This window comes from Pleurodeles waltl, chromosome 9 (genome assembly GCF_031143425.1).
Source record: "Pleurodeles waltl isolate 20211129_DDA chromosome 9, aPleWal1.hap1.20221129, whole genome shotgun sequence".
NCBI lineage: Eukaryota > Metazoa > Chordata > Amphibia > Caudata > Salamandridae > Pleurodeles > Pleurodeles waltl.
The window spans coordinates 262,494,949-262,515,119 of record NC_090448.1 but is presented as its reverse complement, the minus strand read 5'-3'; the positions used below and the strand labels follow the sequence as shown (position 1 = coordinate 262,515,119).

At 44.2% G+C, this 20,171-nt stretch overlaps 1 protein-coding gene across 6 annotated transcripts in view; it reads left to right on the top strand.

The window, feature by feature from the left end:
- ATP2B2 (ATPase plasma membrane Ca2+ transporting 2) overlaps positions 1–20,171 on the top strand; it is a 1,884,743-nt gene that overhangs the window by 1,801,655 nt on the left and 62,917 nt on the right. For all 6 annotated transcript variants that reach the window (XM_069206673.1, XM_069206670.1, XM_069206668.1 and 3 more), the window contains one exon: positions 19,458–19,640. In XM_069206673.1, coding sequence (XP_069062774.1) covers positions 19,458–19,640 — 183 coding nt within the window. The remainder of the gene's footprint in view (positions 1–19,457; positions 19,641–20,171) is intronic.

The window sequence follows — 20,171 nt, the reverse complement described above, 5'->3', positions numbered from 1 at the left end:
CTAGGGGGAATACACAAAGACCAATAGCCAGTCAAGTGCCCAGAGACAGAGTGCAAGCACCAAATGGCTAAGACAGAAAAACAGCAACATTTCTAAGAGTGGCATTTTCAGAATTGTAATTTAAAATTAGGACTCCGGAGACACCAAACATGAGACAGTTTCTCTTCCCATTTGTAAATTACACTTATGAAAAAGTAATAAGCCAAATCCAATCTTATTCTATGGGAGAGATATCCCTTGAAGTAGTAAAAAAGAGTTTTTCACTACCAAGTACATGTCCAACTTCTTAAATACACTGCACCCTGCCCGTGGGTCTTGACAGGGCCTACTTTAGGGAGTGACATCTGTATTTATAAAACAAGGTTTAGGTCTGGCAAAAGGTTTATTTGACCAGATCAAAATGGCAATTTAATACTGCACACACAGGCTGAAATGGAAGTTCTGAGGCAGGTTTGCAAGGTTACTTAAGTGGGTGACATAACAAGTGCTACAGGCCCACTCGTAGCAATTAATTTACCGGCCCTATGCACGTTATGTACTTTACTAAGGTCTTATAAGTAAATTAATTATATCAATTGAGTATAAGGCACTGTGACCATGTTTTGAGCAGGGAGCACAAGTACTTTAGCAATGTTTAGCAGTGATAGAGTGTGCAGAGTCCTAAGGCCAAGAAATGAAGCCAGCAAAACAGGAGGTCTAAAGGCAAAAAGTTAGGGGGAAACCACACCAACTTGTAACACGTTACAAGGACTGTGATTGTTGCTTAAGAAGCGCTCATATCCCCCAGTTTAACAACCAAATTTCTCACTGGTATAAAGTAAGCTTGGGTGAAATTTCATTTATGCCAGCGTAATCTTGTGTTATTTCTAACATTTCACATTATAATTGTTACATGAAATGAAAGAGCTAACACCATTATGCTGCATGGCATAAAGGAGGAGTTCAGATAAACATCCCATTGTGGATATACCAGAGAAATGCTAATAGATGGCACACAACCAACTGCTGTTCGTGTCATACATGAATTTAGTACTTCTATTGGTGAGGATGCATTTCATGCCAAAAAAATGCCAAAACTGGTATTCTATAAAATAACGTCTAATTTCTTATATTCTTTTGGACATTTCATATGATTTCCTCAAAGTTTAAGCAAATTTGGTCAAGGCCTATTATAATTGGCAATGAGGTGGATTTTAACATTTTTGGTTTAGACTGCAGAGGAGTCATGGAAATGTGACATTTCAATAGCATTACTGGGCAGTATAGAAGTAAAAGTCACATTGCAAGGAGTGCCCCTGGATGACTTAAGATATCTTGCATATTATTTAGAACTATTAATGCTTAAGGACCAAAGTACCAATCTAGGAAACATGGTTTTGCTTTGATTGTCTTTGAAAAAGCAGTTGACCATCTGATTGAATCCAATGGAACATTTCTTATTGGTTGAAATGACATGGTTGAAATGACATGCAGTTTATCTGATGCAGGAGAACCATGGAACATATGAGCCTCTCTGAATGAATACCATGCAAAACAAAAAGAATAGTTTCTTCTTTGAAGCAGTCACATTTTTCAGACAACAGCTAATCAGATTGGCTGAAATGAACCATCACCTTCCTTTACTGACTTTTCTGTCCAGGATTGCTGCAGGGTCAGGAGACAGAGGCAGGAGGTTGATGCCAAGAGTAGATTTCCAGGAATTATATTCCCTAGTGGTTGAAATGGATAGTGTAAGAAATTGAGAGTATAAATTGATGCAGGGTAATAACCCACCACATACAATAACCACAATCCTTGTCATGGTAAACCACTAAAGTCACTAAATAAACCTGTGTTAAGCCACTGTTATCACGACCCAAAGGAGTCAGTTGTACCCTTGAGGCAATGTAAAGTATTTATGCAACACCTAAACAGTAGTAAATTGAAATCACAATAACAGAAAACTCTCAAACTAATTTAGAAAATTAAAGAACATTTTTATAAATGAAATGACACCAAAACAACAAAATCCTACAAAGTGTAACAAGTGATATGATTTTTTTGTTTTGTAATTAATTTATTTAAATTGAAATCACAAATGCAAAGGGAAAAATGCCATGTAGAGTCATTGAGGGTGTTGTTTATTGTGATACATGCTCATCCAGAAAGGGGGGTAGAAACAATGCAAACATGACTGTGAATCAATGATGGTGGTGGGAAGGGAAAGGAAAACAATGAATGGAGAGGACTAAGAGGAGCAAAGGATGAAACAGAGGGAAAAGGTAGGAGGCAGGAGAAGAGAAGGAGGTTGGAAGCATAGAATAGAGGGGCAGGCAATACCTGTGTACTGTACAGTAGGGAAAAGAGGGCTAGTGGGTGAGGGGAAGGGAGAGGGAGGGAACATAGGGTGGCAGTAGAGATGGAAAAGGGGTCAGTCTTCCTTCAGAAAAGGGAACCAATTAAGAAGGAGCACAGCAGCTCTATCTAACAAGTTTTAGATCACCTTCTCATAGGAGGCAGTCTTGTACATGGGCATGAGCCATTCCTCATGTGTTGGGACCTGCAGGCAGCACCAATGATGTAGAATAGAGATTGTGGCCACCATAAGGGGTGGGTACATATAAAGGACTCCCTCACCATGGACCCCACCATGATATGCAAGGGGCAGACAGCGGGACAGTCCACTAAGAGATTAACTATGTCATAGGGCACTGGATGAATTGAGCGACCTCAGGGACGGTAATCTTGGCAGGACACTCAGATCCCTGCGCTCCTCGGTGGTGTTCTGTCGTTCATTGAAACTAACAATAATGGCCAGAGTGGCGCTCTCAAAAATGATCATGCTTCCACGCCTCCTCTACTACTTTGCTAACTTACCACTACAGGTCCCCTCTGCATGGTTCCGCGAGTTGAACGCTCTGCTTAGAGAGCTGATATGGGATGAGGGTCGCAGGAGAACGGCGCTCTCGACCATCTGTAGACCGACACATCTGGGGGGCCTGGGTGCCCCTGACTTCGAGGCTTATTACTTGGCATCCCAGTTACAATGGGTGGCTGGCTGGCTGGCGGGCAGGGGACAGCTGGACCTGAGTACCCCACACGGTGTAATAGACACAGTTCGGATAGTAGCATGTATGGCAGGCAGGAAGCTTGCCCCCATAAGGGACAACATAATGTGCAATGTGGCAATGAAATGCTGGAAACGGTGCACGAAAAGGACTGGAGTGGGGCCACCATACTCTCCCGCTCTGCCGCTGGCGGTCGTCGCCCTGGACCCGGGAGTAGGGGAGCGGGGGGCTGGGATTGGGACCTTGTGCGAGAGCAGGGATGGTGACAGTGGGGGGGCTATTCAAGGAAGGGGTGTTGAGGAGCTTCACTGATGTATCCGAGGGGGGAGTGCCACAAGGACAATTTTTACTCTTTAGGAAGTTGGTGCACACCCCGAAAGATCATTGGGACACGATTAATGTGGAACCCGCTGTCCACGGGGTGTTGCACCTCCTGTTGACAGCAGGAGAGGAACCTCACTTGATTGCTAAAATCTACTGGGCCAAAATTGAGGCCGCGGTGGACCCCCTGCATTCCCTAAGAGAAAAATGGGTGAGGACAATTGGGCGGGACCTGTCTGAGTTAGAGTGGACCAGAGCACTAGCTAATCCCAGGATGATCTCAGGCAACACGAGGCTAAGATACATCCATACAACTACCTACACAGAACATACCTCACTCCTCAACAGCTGCACCGCATATATGGGGGGCACCCAGGACATGCCCCAGATGTGGGGACGGAGAGGCCTACTTTGATCATATGATGTGGGGATGCACGATGCTCCAGAGGGGCTGGGGTGCGATGATGGCGGTCCTCACATAGCTGCTCGGGGCGGAGCTCCAGCCATCCCCCGCCATGTGTTTACTGGGCCTAAGGGCCGACGTCAAGTGGAGTAGGGTTGGGGGTCGTTTCCTAGACCTGTCCCTAGCCCTCTATAAAAGACTGATTACGAAGGGTTGGAAGTCACCCGGCCACCCCTCATTGTCTGAATGGAAAAGCGATGTCACAAGATGGTCCAGGGCTGAGCTGCAGGTCCTTAAAGCCGAGGAGGCCAGGGGAGTTCGCCATACCCCCATCGCTTCGGAATGGGAGAACCTGGTGACAAACTGGGACGACCTAATGAAGAGACCAATAGCACCCGAGGGGATGGGGTGAACTAGCTGAAACGGCCAATAGATATGACTGCTAGGGAAGGTCCCTGAAACCAGGACGGGAGAAATGCCAGGCACCCCACCAGGCTACACGCAGGGGCGGAGGTTAGGGGGGAATAGGACACAATAACTAAAAAGATAGAGGAGGGGGGGAGCGGACGGCTGGCCACCTCTACATAATAAGAAATACCCCGGCAACCCTCCCTTTAGAAGTTACACAGATCCACCCACTTAAGCCAATAAGTTTATTTACAGTTTGAAGTTGAGTTAAGTCTGTTATAAGGTCACAAAATACAAAAGGTAACAAGGGACACTGAAAGAACTGACACCCAAAAAACGGATTGAGTAAAGAGCTGGAAACAATGATGTATAAATATTAAATTGTAATTAAAATGAACAGGAGATTGTGAAACACATTACCAGCAAAGCATAACAAGGACGCGGCTCAGTTAGTAGAAATGTACAATAAGAACAAAATGTTACTGCAAATAGACCTACATATGTAAAACAGCAAACAGTTAATAAAAACATATTTGAAAAAAACAAAAAAAAAAGTCATAGGGCACTGGATTGCGCCGCTAACTGGAGGAGGGGTCAGCAGGCTGCAGATTGGACCTGCTCTGGCATCCAGTGCAAATCCCTGAAGGGTCTTAAAAATGCTGCATTTCATCCAGGCCTCCTGAACTCCCCAGCCCAGTTTCTCCAAGGGCCCCATCCAGCCCCATTCCTCAAATTTCCACCTGTAGATGTGCCTGCCAGATCTCCCTGAGGCTTGCTAGTTGTGGCTGTGAGTAGAGGTAATGAGTCAAGAGATCATAGAAACCAGACATCACCCCCTTAAACTGGCCCCAAATATAAAGGTATATAGGCACTGGGGAGTAGGGGACAGACCAGGGTTGTGGGTCCAGTCTGCTCGATAAAGAGTGGAAGAATTGCATGTAACATCATTGCTGGGTAATTGGAGGGCCACATTCCTCCTGCAATGCTGCAAAGCACTTGAGCTGACCCCAAGAGAAAAAGTGTTCAAAGTGTGCACGCCAAGGGGCCCAGTTAAGTTAGCTCCACAATATAGGTGCTGAGGTTGTGCCGGATGGGCGAAGGTATGTGTCCACCAAAGGAGCCTGTGAGCTCACATCCATGCTTTGTATATTGCTTGCAGTATGGGGTTCTGAGTCCTGATATCAGTGGGTTCAGGTAGGTAAATGGGGAGCAGCCCCAGTGAGCCATTGATAAGCTGATTCTTAATCTTGACCCATAACAGGGGATCCCAGACCCATGTATGCATTAATACCAATTGTGCAAGGTGAGGGGCCATGCAGTAGTGCTCCACGGACCAGAGGCGATAAGTGTTGTGATATCCAAATGGGGTCTTGTTGTCCCCCAGATGAAGGTCTTGATGGCCTTGTCCACTTGTCGAAGCATCAAGAGTGGTATCAGCATGGAGAGCATGCCTAGAACATAGGTGAAGCACCGGAGGGTCACCATCTTTTCCACTTGTGTGCAGCCCCAGAGGGATAGGGCTCCATGCCTCTGTTAACATAGATGCCCATATAATTGAGGTGAGCACTTTTCCACTGAAATGGGTGCCTGGTAATGGCGGTGCAGGTGGTAACCCTCAAGAGCCGGAGGACCTCACTCTTTCCCCCTTATAGCCAGATATGGCCGTGAACATGTCAATGACCTCCAAAACGATGGGATTGGAGGAGGGCAGGGCTGATAGTGTAAGCAGGATATCATCAGAGTACAAGTTTAATGTTGAGGGCACTCCAGATATAGGTATACCTATAATCCGATCTGACTGACGCAGAGTCACTGCCAGAGGTCCCATGGCAACGAGTAACAACAGCGGGAGAGTGGACATGCCTGGTGCATACCTTGGTGGACCGGGAAGGGGTCAGAGAGAAAGCCACTGTAGTTAGCCTTCACTGTGGGGAGTCATAGAGCCATGCACTCTGGAGATAAAATCTTCATTGAGGCTGAATTTCTAGAGTGCCGTGACCAGGTAGTCCCATTCTATCCGGTCGAAGGGTGTATCTGCGTCCAAAGACAGAGCCAAGGCCTCATCCGGCATGTCTGCCACCATCCATACTGCATGAGCTTGTGTTCACTGGTAGCTGTGGGATGAGCGGCCTGCGATGAACTCTACCTGCATATGGTAGATGAGGGAGGGAAGTATCCGCTTAAGGAGGGCAGCCAGTGTACCGGCCATAATCTTGACATCCCTCTTGAAGAGGGAGATGGGATAGTAGCTACTACAGTGAAGGGGAAACTTCTCAAGAATGGGGAGGACTGGGATCAGGACCTCGTTAGATAGGAGTCCCAGGGAGCCTGAATAGTGAGCCTCGGCAAAGGCCTCATGGAGAGGATCTACCACATTGTGCTTGGTCCACAACCAGAACTCGGCGAGGAAGCTGCCTTTCTCTGGGGCCTTAAGGTAGGGTTGGTAGGAAATGGTCTGCATAATCTTGTCCTTGGTAATAGCACCCAGAAATAGCCCCCATCCCTCATCCATGAGGCAGGGTAAGCGGACATTGTCCAAAAAGGCAGTGACCTGCTCAGCCTCTGGAGTTGCTTCAGGGGAGTAAAGGACCCTATAGTATGTCCATGATTTCTTTTGGTTTGGTGACCAGAGCCCCGGAGTCCATGGTAATGGCGGCCATAGCCATACCCACCTCCCTCTGCCTCAGGTGCGAAGCGGGGAGTCTAGCCCCCTTTTATCCCTGCTCGCAATGTCTGTATCTCAACTTAGTGAGCACATACTTAGCTTTGGAGGTGAAGAGGGTGTTGAGGTCTATGTGATGTGTGCCTTCTCCAGGATGCGTATATCAGCATCAGAGGGGTGGGTCTTGTAAGTATACGTGAGGTGAGCTATGCCCCCCTCTAGAACCGTCTGCTATTACTCCTGTTGCTTGTTCGACAGGGCTGCATCCCTCATCAGCTGGCCCTTGATGTTGCTTTTACCGCAGCCCACAGGGTTGGAGCCGAGTCGACTGAGCCTTTATTGTGCTCATGATAGGTTTGAACATGGGGTGTGAGTTGTTCCTTACTCTTTGGATGATTATAGTGGGGTAGGTTAAGGCTCCAGAGTTTGCTGACAGGCCAAGTTAGACTCAATTCGACCAACAGACTGATCGAGGAGTGATCTGAGAGGGCGCCATCTAGGATAGAGACCTTACACACAAGGGGGAGCAAAGGGTGAGCCACAAAGAAAGAGTCCGATCTCAATTGCGTGCAGTAAACCAGGGACAGATAGGTATATTCTCTGTCCACTGGGTGCTGAAGACGCCACACACCTAGAAGGATGTGATCTGCTTTGAAGGCTCCCAGGAGAGCTCTCTCCAAGTTATGGTTCGTGTTGATAGGGTCTTTGCAGTCCAAAATCGTATCCCAAGCCAGAGGCCAGTCCCCCCCTATCAAATTATTTGCAGCGTTGATTTCCATCAGGACTTGGTGAGCTCGAGAAAAAAGGGGCACATTGGCCCTGTTGGTGCATAAATGGAGACCACGCAGAGGACTTTCTTCCTTCTCTTCACTTTGGCAAACGCATAGCAGCCCTCTGGGTCAACACAAGTTTTGAGCACAGTGTGGGGCAGCGTTCTGCAGAACAGGATAGCTTCACCTCATTTCTGGGAAGCTGTCAGGCCATCTGCTGTCCTTGAGGGGCAGCAACTGTGGATTTTCTTAACCACCCAGTCTTGCAAAAAGCTTCTCTACCTCTGTCTCAGTGGCGTGCATCTCTTGGAGGAGGGATATGTCGGTGTGTTTGGAGTTGAGGTATGCGAGCACCTTCTTGTGTTTGATGTAATGCATGGCCATTGACATTCCAAGAGATGACATTTAAGGCGCATTGTGAGGCCATTGTAAGCTGCAGCCCCCAAAGAGGCTTCAGATGGGTTTTGAGGGGTGTTGCTGTATTGGTACGACCTGTCAGTCCTCACAGGGAACCCCATGAGGGACAGGGAAAGGTGGGGTGGGCTCAAGGGGCAGCGACGAGTAAGGTAGGTGAGGTGGGGGGTCTGACTGAAATAGAGAAAGAAAAAATGAATTTAAGCTTGTGAAAAGAGGCAGAATGAGCAGGGGGATTAGGAAAAAGACAGAGCATTTAAAAGTAATGAGATCAAGTACACCTGCAATATCTTAAGGCAACACACCTAAAAACTGTAGTCAGCAGGTCTAGACCTTAGGATTGGCTGGGCCTGGGGTGGTCTCAGGGTGCAAGGAATGGATGAGAGGACAAGAGAGGTGAGCTACCCAGAGAGGTTCCAGGGTCTGCCCAGGAGGGATGCGGGAGGGAGGAGTATGCTGGGCAGGCAACAGCAGGTGGCCAAGGAAGAAAGGGAGGCCTGACAAAAGGGAGATGGAGGCTAGGCTGCTGGGAGGAAGAAGCAGAGAGGGAAGGTGCACGCTCACTGAGGTATGCATTTTTAAAGTTTGAATTAAAAATAGCACCAAAAAGGACCATCTCCGGTTATCTGGTCATGCTAGACCTGGTCTAATTCGAAAGTTAAGGAAGATCGCAATTGAGCATAGGTTGAACACAAGGACTGGGTTTGTCTCAGTGAAAAGTTTGCCTTTTGACTTAGAAACTTTAATGGAGAAAAATTAATAATTGAAAAATCTTCTACTGGCTAACATGCAAGCTGAAAATGGTGTTTAACAATGGCAGGTTGCTGAAGAGCAGAGTCCTGGTGCAGTCACCAACAAAGGTGAGAAAGCTCAGAAAAGACAAATTCAAAATCTGTGCCCTGAAAGGCCTCAACGTCGACAGTTTGTGGCTTGACATATATCCCATTGAGCACTCTACTTTCAGACTTACAACATTTTCTGGAAGTTAGATCTCCTTCAGCAGAGCGAATGAGCAAGCTGAACCTGATTACCGATTTGATGCCTGCAGCTTTGATGGTGGTCCCTGTCTCTGATGATTCTCCAGGCAGTAAGTTGGCAAAAAGTTTCTAAGTCCTACTTCTTGCAGTAGGGGACCAGAGGAGTACATCACACCACCAGCCAAGGGTCCAGGACCATGAGGACGCAACTTTTGGGTTAAGACTCTCTAGAAAAGAGGCCAGTACCAGGATATTGGTCAGCTGGGCAGGTGAAGGTAAAAGGCCTCTGGAAGCTTGTTGTTTCCATGTATCTCAAACAGGAGGTCAGCAAATGGACCTATGGAGTCATGCCTGGGTTACTGGGTTACTGGGTTCAAGGCATGCAGGTCTAGTCTTCCTTTAGGTCTTAGACAGCAGGACAGTGCTTTTTCTGATCTTCACAGGTTCTGGAGTTTTCTGAGGAGAGATCCATGAGATCTACTTTTATTCTCTGCCAACCTGTGGGTGGGGGAGGGGCTTTTAATGATCCCCTAAACCAGTTATTTTTGGGTCCTTTAGCCCACACTGGGGTTGGTGCCAGTCTGTTTAGAGAGACAAAGGGAAGGCAGGCCTAGGTGTGAGCCTCATTTGTCAGTGACAGGATAAGCATCCTCTGAAGCTCAAGAAGGGGCTGGGCACAGCCCATAGCCCATACTGTCAGCTGCAGAATGCTGGCAGAAACGTCTTTTGTTTTAGGCAAGAAAATGACAACATTCTAAACGTGTTGTTTCCAAAACAGTAATATAAAATCTGAGTTGACCATTAAGTTTGATTTTGAATTACTGTTAAAATGAATCCTTGAATCATTTTTCTAGCTACTTTCAAATTGCAGCTAAGCATTATATGGTGTTATAATTTAACCCAGTGTTTTCCTATGGGGGAGCCAGCCTTACCACAGTGAAAAAAGACGATGTGTGCTTTCACTGCCAGGGCATGTAAAAAATGAAAGCCCATATTTATACTTTTTTTTGCTTCACTCCTGCGTCATTTAATGACACAAAAGTGGTGCAAACTTACAAAATATAATTGTATTGCAAAAAAAGTATAAATATTGGCCTAAATATACATAACCTGCTATTTAAATGCCATGTCTTCTGCTCAATAGATACTTAGGGCCTATCTTATGGGTGACATATATACTAAAAAGGAATGCCAAGGCATGGCAAATGGTTTGTTTTGTCAGGTAAAAATAGCAGTTTAAAAATGCACATGCAGGCTTCAGGGGCTTACATGAAGAAATGCTTTACAGTGCTACTGTAGTAGGTGGCACAACAAGTGAGGCAACTCACTAGTGCCATTTAATTTATAGGCCCTGGGTACATGCAAAACTACGTACTAGGAACGTTTAAGTAAATGAAATGTGCCATTTAGGCATATGCTAATTTTACTATAATTTAAGGAATGATCAGACGCTCTTTACATCTGGTTAGCAGGAATAAAGTGGGCAGAATCCTGTGGCCAACAAAAATGCTTTCAGCAACAGAAGGCCAAAATCTGTGATGACCCTGCAGAAAGGGCAAATTTGAAACAGATATTGGCAAAAGTATTTGACTAATGACTGACAAACAGGCACTTCAGAGGATTCAGATTAAGACAGAATCACTGTGCCAATTGAGAGAAAAATAAGAATCTACGGCAAGATGTACATAGCTTTTTGCTCTCACAAACTGCCCAATTCACAAAGACTTTATATATGTACAAACCCACATTTTGCAATTCTGTAACCTATTACCGAATCGCCAAATGGGTTTGTGATTCGGTATTAGGAAGGGGTGTGTTAAGGGTGCCCCTTCTGAATAGTGACTCATAGGGGGATGTAAGAATGTTTTGAGACCGAAATGCATTTGGAAAACAGTCACAGTTTACTACCAACTTTAGGTTGGTGGTGAGCCATTACAAATGAGAAGGGGGCTCTTGGGGGCCCCCTTTCTCAAGGTGGGTGCAAACATTTTTTGAGAACAAGCAGTGGTCCCACGGATGCTGTCTACTCTTAGAAAATTAAATGAAAACTTTACATTTTTATTCTTGAAATGAATCCAGTTTTCCTTCAAAACATTATTTATTTAAAACCAAACACAGGCATGGTGGTCTGCTGTGTCAAGCAGGTCACCATCCCTGTGTTTTTAGTGATTTCCCATTGGGTCGCACATTGGGACCTACTTAATGGTTATCTTAATGAGGTAGGTCAATGTTGACCGACTGGGAATCACATACAGAGTAAAACACACTGTTGCACATAAGTATTTACAAGTTTCTTATAGTGAATTGCAAAAAATCACTACTAGGAAATCTCAAACTAAAAACTACGTACATCTGGTACCTAATCTGGTACGTAAAATTTGGATTCACTGGATTATGATTAGGCCAAAAGCTCTTAAATAATTTTAATTAAGAGGGGAAATATCTTAATTTAAACTAAATATGAAATAATATAATTTATTTCAGTTTCAAGTATTTAATTTAATAAGTCCAGCCAAAGAGCTTAATAAAACCTCACTTAATTCGCCATCAATGTATCACATTTATTTTACTCATTATTTTGCATGTGCAGGACAATGACAACTTTTTCCATTATCTAAGGTTTTAGACCTTGTTCCGGGTGGCATTCAGGTTTTTAGTCAAATGATATACATAGTTTTTCATTACCCCCATTACTGTCTATGCATCACGTATTGGTGGTTGTCTCAGCTCCATTGCTTCCTTCCTGGAAAGCAGTAGAAGTGTGCTAATTTGATGATTCTTTATATATGGCAAATGCTTGTATTTCTTTGTATGATGTATTTATTAATTGTTTTCAATGCTAAGATTGCTGAAGTGCCACTTTATATTGTAAGTTTAGCAACATACTGTCCTGTAGTAATGTCAGCAATAGCTTTAGAAAAAGGATTTGAACAGTTGTTTTGAGAGAGGTCCTTTACATTTTGACATAGAGAGACCCATATCCCAAACTGGTAAGTTCTCCCTCACCAAAACCCTTAGTTTTTCCTATCAATTAGAGGTGCTAGATTCATAGTTGTGCTTTCTCCAATATTCACAAGCCAGCTGTCAAGGTACCTCAGGGATGCTGGGTTAATGTTTTGATGGAACCACCCTATGCAAGTTTGGCACTCCTGTACCTATTTATCAGAGGACAGATGTGTGACGTGAGGAGATCTTGGGCTAAAACTATTGTCAACTGACCCACACACAAGGAAAAACACTTATATATGTGTTAGAAATGGGGTTTCTGGTTGGCTAGGGTATGCACCTCAGCCAGGCAGAACTTACCCACTCTAGTCAGGGCAAGGGAGTTACACGTCCAAGATAACCCCTGCTCACCCCCTTGATAGCTTGGCACGAGCAGTCCGGCTTAACCCAGAGGCAACGTGTAAAGCGTTTGCACAACACACACAACACATGTGACGCAATATCCCCACCACAAAGGAAACACAACACCAGATTATATGAAAATATACTGTATTGTACACAAGGCAATTATCAGACCAAACATCACATAAGTACTATCCTGCTACCTTAGCAGTTGTCAGAACGTTACACATTAGTTACTCTGCAACCTAGCAGTAGTCACACATTACACACAGGTTACTCAGTATTCTGCAACATAAGCAGTAGTCAGGAAAACACATTATTACATCACAGCACTTGTCATAAGAATAACATAAAAGGCCCATAGTAGGAACATTAGAAAACATATGGCAAGTTAGAAAAACATATTTGCAAGCATATCCATAAAAGGAACATTTGCATACACATATGTAAAAACATCAAACACAGGTAGGTAATATATGAATCAAACAAAAGTCTGTAGAAAGAACTTTGGATTGCAACTATATTGGTCCTTTAAACAGTACCTGGTTGGATGAAGGCACCTCCAATGCCTAGAAGATGAGCAATGGGGCCCCTGGCGCTCCTATGTGCAAAATGGGGGCCTCTGACATCCTTTTGAGGAAAAGAGGGTGGCACGCACCTCCTCTAGACCATTGACGGGCCTCTCCGGGGACCGTGATTACTGGGGGCCATCCAGGAAGTGCTTTTCAAAGCGCTAAGGCCATACTTATAGCCCGGGTTGCGGCGGTGATTCCAGCATGAAACAGGTGCCTCGAAGTTCCTGAGGGCACAGAAGAGCGCTCTCTCAGCGCAAAGGGGATATCAAGGCAGCATTCCTTGTGCAGGGAAAAGTTACAGGGGTCAGGGGCCATGGCACCCTCCCCCTTGGAACAATGAAGCAGGAAGGAGCACAAGGCTGGTGGGTCCAGCTACAGGCCAGCACAGGGGGTGCAGATGATGGCAGTTCCTCCTAGTGACCAGGCAGGTCACAGGTTAGCACAGCAGCAGCAGTCCAAGGCTGTTTCCTGGTGAGTCCATTCAGCAGCGTCTTGTGTCCAGGTTCAATTTCCAAGAGTGTTCAAATTGTAGGGAAAATTCCCCTGTACTTATAGTCAGTTCTTACAGTGTTTTACAATGGTAGGGAGAGGAGGTTCCAGCCAGTTACAACTGGTTCTGGGAGTGCCCCCTCTCTCCTTTCAGCACAGGCTCCAAACATCAGTGGGGGGTTAACGAACCTATTGTGTGAGGCCAGGGCACAGTCTTTACAAATGCAGGTGTGCCCCGCCTCTCCCTTCTCTCAGCCCAGTAAGACTATTCAGTATGCAGATGCACCTCTGTGACACCTCCACCCTCCCTGTGTACAGGCTGTCTGAAAAGTATGCACAAAGCCCCAACTATCACTCTGCCCAGACGTGGATTGGAGTCAAGCTGCAAAACACCAGAGTCATAAGCACAGATAAATACGCACTTTCTAGAAGTGGCATTTCTGTGATAGTAATAAAAAATACACCCACACCAGTAAGCAGCATTTATTATCACCATCACAACCATACCAAACACGCCTACGCTATCCCTCATAAATCAGACAATACCCCTCACACACAAGGCAGGGTATTTCTAATGCAGTCCTATGAGAAGGCAGCACTCACAGCAGTGAGACATCAAGTGAGGCTGTTTGTCACTACTAGGACAGGCCATGCAATATGGCACATGTCCTGCCTTTCTACATACATGGCACCCTGCCCATAGGGCTAGCTAGGGCGTACCTTAGGGGCGACTTACATGTAGTAAAAGGGGAGTTCTGGGCCTGGCAAGTAAGTTTAGATGCCAGGTCCCTGTGGCAGAAAATTGCGCACACAGGCCCTGCGCTAGCAGGCCTGAGACAGGTTTGAAAGTCTACTTCAGTGGGTGGCGCAAGCAGCGCTGCAGGCCCACTAGTAGTATTTAATTTACAGGCCCTGGGTATAGAGATACCACTGTACAAGGGACTTATAGGTAAATTAAATATGCCAATTAGGTATAAGCCAATCATACCAACTTTAGATGGGAGAGCACCTGCACTTTAGCACTGGTCAGCAGTGATAAAGTGCTCAGAGTCCTAGAGCCAACAGTGAGAGGTCAGAAAAACCAAGAGGAAGGAGGCAAAAAGACTGGGGATGACCCTGCATAAGGCAAAAAGTCCAACAATATGAAACATAAAAACTTCTTGATATGGCGGCAGACCAGTATTACAGTTTTGATGAATGTGCTCCCACCATTTCGGTGGAAGCACTTTTCCCAAAAGGATTTACACCATGCTGAAGGGGGTCTGGAGTTTGGGTAGGTGGTGATCTGCCTTGCAGTGGATAGATTAAACATGTCAGCCTTTGGGTGGGCTTCCCGCCAACCCTTTGCCTTCCTCCTCCATGTTTTCAGACCTTGTTTGTGCTGGTATTAGTACTCTGTGCACTTTACTACTGTTGACCAGTGCTAATGTGCTTCTACTCTCTCATCTAAACATGGTAATATTGACCTATACCCAAATGGCATATTTAATTTACTCCACAGTAAGGTGGCACTACCTGTTCCCGGGCCAGTAAATTAAATGCTACTAGGGACTCTGCAGCACTGATTTTGCCACCCAATTATGTAGCCCTTTGAAAATGTCTTGGGCTTATCATTCAGAGCCTTTGTGTGAAGTTGTAAACTAGCATTTCAATCTGGCAAAATAAACCTTTATATTGCAATTCTGAAAATGCCACTTTTAGAAAGTCGTTGGCATTTTCTTACCATAGCCATTTGATGCCTGCAGCCTGTCTCTGGTCACATGACAAGGTGTTATTTGGCAGTCGGGATTAGTGTGTTCTTCCTAGGCAGCCACATACATTGGGAGCGTAGATGTGACTGGATGGGCCATCACTATCAGGATGGGAGGGAGGAGCTGGACCCAGCCTCACACCTGAATAGGCTGTGTCCTGTCTCCACACAAAGGGCCTCATGACCCTTCATTTGTGACTTCAGCCAGCGTGGAGTGAGTGCAGTTGAGGTGGAGAATTCTTTGCACTTTAAAGGCAATGTCTAGAAGCATCTCCTACTTTCCAGAATCAGGGCACAAGTGTCTAAAAGATGGACCTCCACTGCAGTACACTTCTGGACATATGGATACTATCCCAGGAAAAAGGAGTGCCACTCTGCTGGACTGTACTCTGCTGAACTCCTGCTTTGCTGTGCTGACCTGCTGCCTGCTGCCCTGTTGTCTGGGTGAGACAGACTGGACCTGCATCACTTAAACACAGAACTCAGAGTGACTACAAAGGATAGTTTGCTGGCCTCCTGATCTGAACCTCAGTGAACCTCAGGAAAATAACAGACTTCCAACAACTTTGCATATGCACCTGGACTCTGCCATCTGTAAATCTACCCTGTGAAGTGGTTACTACTCAGTCCTTAACCCTTGGAAGTGGGCCTAAGGTGCTCCACCAGCCACTGTAGATCCTGAGGGACCAACGCATTTCATCTACTGCACAGCGCAAACCCGAGCAGAACAAACACATCACTTCTGCTGCATGGATTGGACCTGTTGCAAAAACCCACATTGCTTTCAGAACTGCCACTGCATGACACATTCTCAGCGCAACCCCTTGCATCGCTCACTGATGACAGCCTTCATGATGACACCGAAATTCACACCACAGCCTCAAGCATGTTCGGAACCGACTCATCATCACGACTACACATCACATCCCTGACACTGGACTTGCATCGCAAGCCATGTCAACAGGATCCTCAATGTCGATGCAACAGGACCTCACACCTCAGCATCACTTCGTCTCAAAACTGACACATTGCCTCTGCTGCGCAACACATCTTTGATGCAGATCCACGCAGCACTATGCAAACCAGGAATGAAGGGCCTTTTGTTCAGCGGGTCTAACTATGTCATGTAGCCAGCCCCCAGATCATTGCAGTCAGCCTAAACTCGTGATTTTGTGCCAGTCTGGTGCAACCAGATATCCACAGATGGCACTTTACACCTTGTGGTTCTATTTTCACCTAAAAACATTTAAATTCACTATTTCCGGTATTACTGATTGGATTTTTGTCATTCCGGTCTTGTTTTATTAATTACAAATAACATTATGTTTCTAACACTGTTGTGGGCTCCTTTTGTGGTGTGTTTTTACTTTGTTACTGTTTGAAGTGCTGCGCAAATACTTTACAAATTGCCTCTAAGTTAAGTCTGACTGCTTTGTGTCAAGCTGCCAGGGGGTGTGCACATGTAAATTTGGGGTTTTGCTTGTGCCTTACCCTTAGAAGTATTGTGATTGCTGCTTGACCAGGGCTCATACCACAGTCAACCAACAATCCAAGTTCTTACAGGAGGCACTATCTTCAGAAGGATGGAGGTATCTCATCTTAAAATGACTACCTCCAGGTCACTCCTAGGTTTGAGGCGCTGGGTTTCACTACTGCCAATGAACAAGTATGTAAGAAAGGGATTCCATTGCTTTTAGAGTCTTTTATTCAATTTTGAATAACCATACCTCTACTAATAGCTAAAGTGCATAGCACGTAGAGAGACAGCTTACCTTTTCAAAATGCATGAAGAAAAAACGATTAGCATAATTCAGAACTAGTAATCCTTAAAATATCGACTGTTCCTTAATTTTATTAGAGAAGATTGAGCTAAGGAAGCCAAAACAATCAAGTATGAATAAATTTGGAAAACAAACAATGGGATTATGGCATTCAGAGCGGAGTAAAACAGCAAACAGCTATTTCAATAAATAGGAAATAACCATAAACAAATCTGGAATTAACGCTATAGCTGTATCTGTTGCTCACCCAAATAATACAGCTCATTAATTTAGTATTGTAAAGGGATTTGCCATTGTCACTGAAATATTTCACAGCTTTGAATCTTTTGAGAATTGTTCAAAATGTTAGTTCTCAACTGCAGTGGCTTAAAAATGAACATGTGCACTTGCATACCTCCTAGAAGGGCACTTGAAAAAGAAAACCTAACATGCAATGGTGAAGGAAAGTAATTGAAGATTAAGAATGATGAATTAAGAAAATCAAATGTTCTTTTAATTACATAGTTTAATACAAAATTGAAATTTCAACAAATTACAATTACTACTACAATGCATAATTGTTCTAAATAGAAATGTGCAATGAACATTATTTCAGGCAGTGTATGTGTTACAGAAAACTAAGAAAATAAATTATTAGATAAAGCCCAAAAGAGTCCAGTTCAAATGAATAATCTGAATGCCTTCAATTAGAACTGCACGACAAGAATGAGTTGTCCTCTGAGAGACAGTGAATAGTTATATGTTTAACGATTCAACATTACTGACATTCAATTTTGATTAAAGTCAAAATGGATTTGACTTTGTTAAGTTTAGACAATGCCTCATCATGTAAGAAAGTGTCCATATCAGGATACAATAATATTCTCTTTTTCTTGATTGCCCGAAAAAAGGGTCACTCTCCCATGTTTCCAAGGCGTTTTCCTGTACTTGGGCTAATACATGCAGGATGTCAAGTTTCTTCTTAATAGCCTCATTAAGGAAAGAGCCCACAAGGCAAAAAAATACTTCCGTGGCAGTAATGAGGTTGCATGACTGAAGTTGGGCAACAAGGAACCACCACTATCCTAAGAAGATTGTAGAAAGATCTTGCAAGCATCCAAAGAGAAAAGTTCCCAATAAATCCACTATAGAAAAAAGAGCAAGAGTCAGGGGCTAAAATCAGCTGATGAATGCAATGAGAAATAGGATTTGCAAGCCATCTGTCCAGGAAGTCAGCCTCTTCGTATATGGATAGAACATAAAATATCATAATAGGAAGCTACGTGGTATTCTTGTTGGACTGGGAGACTCCAGGGTAAGTTACTCAAATAACAGGCATCTTAAGATGTAGGTTCAGCAATGACTACCTTCTCAAAAAAGGGGTGTGGACTCGACATGACATGTGCAGGACAATCAATTGTGTCTCCAGTTCTCTGCCTATCCTTTGCTTGTTCGTTCCCTTTATGCACTTGACTGCTTGCTGGTGGATAACCTCCCGGAACCAAAAACGCCCAGATTTCTTTGAGTACGATCCAAACTGAGGAACAAGGGATACACAAATTAAGGAAGGAACACAACAACAAACATGAAGGCCACACTGCAGTGATAAACTCAGCAGGAGCCAGTCATCAAATAGAAAGTAGTCAGGCTCAGAGTTCCTAACTATGGAACCAAACAGTTACTGTTCTTGGCTTTTATTTGTTTGTGTTTCGAATAGCAACATCATTTCTTTTGGTAGGCAGTTTGCCTTGGTAGGTCGGTGGATGAAATTGTGTGATGATGAGGGAATTTCAAGAGAGTATGAATACCCATCCATGTCAATTAGCAATGCTGTTGCTATAGGTATTGTTATTTTTTACTCATTAAGTGCAGGATGTGTCATTATTTTGACATTGCAGTGAATAAATTAGTGCAGAGTTCAATTACTAAATGATTTTAAGGTTTTCATGACAAAGCAGAGTGATGTAAGAAGTATAATTTGTTATTAGATTAGACATGAGTAAGAGTAACTCAGGAGTGTTAGGTCTGAACCCTCATGTGTTGGATAGAGGGATTTATTCATCAGGATGTATATGCCTCTCAGAAAGAAATCTTGAAACGCTGCCTTGGAAATATAGCGCAGTGCGCAGCACCACCAGAGAGTCGCTAAAAGTGATGCTCCGGTGGCGCTAGAGGCATATAAATATTCCCCACAGTTTTAATTCATGTAATAGATATTCAAAACAGACTAACAGAATCGTTGCTGAACTATTATATCAGTGTGTCATGGTCAACCAGACGAATTATAAATGAACCCAGATATAACACTTGACACTACTATAAAACGCACCCAGCCCCCAGCCACGATAACTGATTAAACCTGCCATTTAACTGTATAGCACAGTTTATTAAACTTTACCACTTACATTTTAGAATGCTTTTACACAGTATGCCTTTATCAACTGTTTGACTAAAACCAATAGGTCATTTGTTTATAACCTCTTTTTTTGCATTCCAGCATTATCTTTAATTTATATTCTAATTATTTTCTAAGGTCATTGCCTCCATTCCAACAAGTAGACTTAAGTTTTTGAAATCAGCCGGGCAGCTCACTCAGAAAGAGGAAACAACAGACGAAGAGCAAAATGAAGACACAGAGGAGATTGACCACGCAGAGCGAGAACTCCGTCGAGGACAAATCCTTTGGTTCCGAGGGCTCAACAGAATTCAAACTCAGGTTTGTGACAATACAGTAGAAGTGGGGGGCTTTGGATTAAAGATAAGGCTCAGATCTCCATTGGTGAAGAAAGAAAGACTTGGATTTTGCTGTTAATGTTTTCAAAATCCGTCCACCTTTTGTTTTCATGAAACTTTTGCATTGGTAATATCGTACATATTCAAACGTGCAGTACATTGACAATTAAGGCCCTGATTTATAATTTTTGAGGGAAAACTGCACTAACACAGTTTTGCACCAAAAGGTTTGACACCGGATGGCACCTTTTCTGTGCACCAGTCAGGTACCATATTTATGGAATGGTGCAAGTCGGTGCAAAGGGTAGGCTAGTGTAAAAAACAAATGTTAGTCGGGTAGGGCTGGTGGTATTGAAGAATGAGGTTTTGCACAAAATAATGACATTAGGCAGGTTAGAGTAAAAAAAATGACTCTAACCTGCCTAGTGTCTTTTTCTGATGCAAAACTATCCATACCACATGACTTCAGTTTTAGAAAAGATAGGAGTAATGTCCACCACCCCAATGGCCAGCA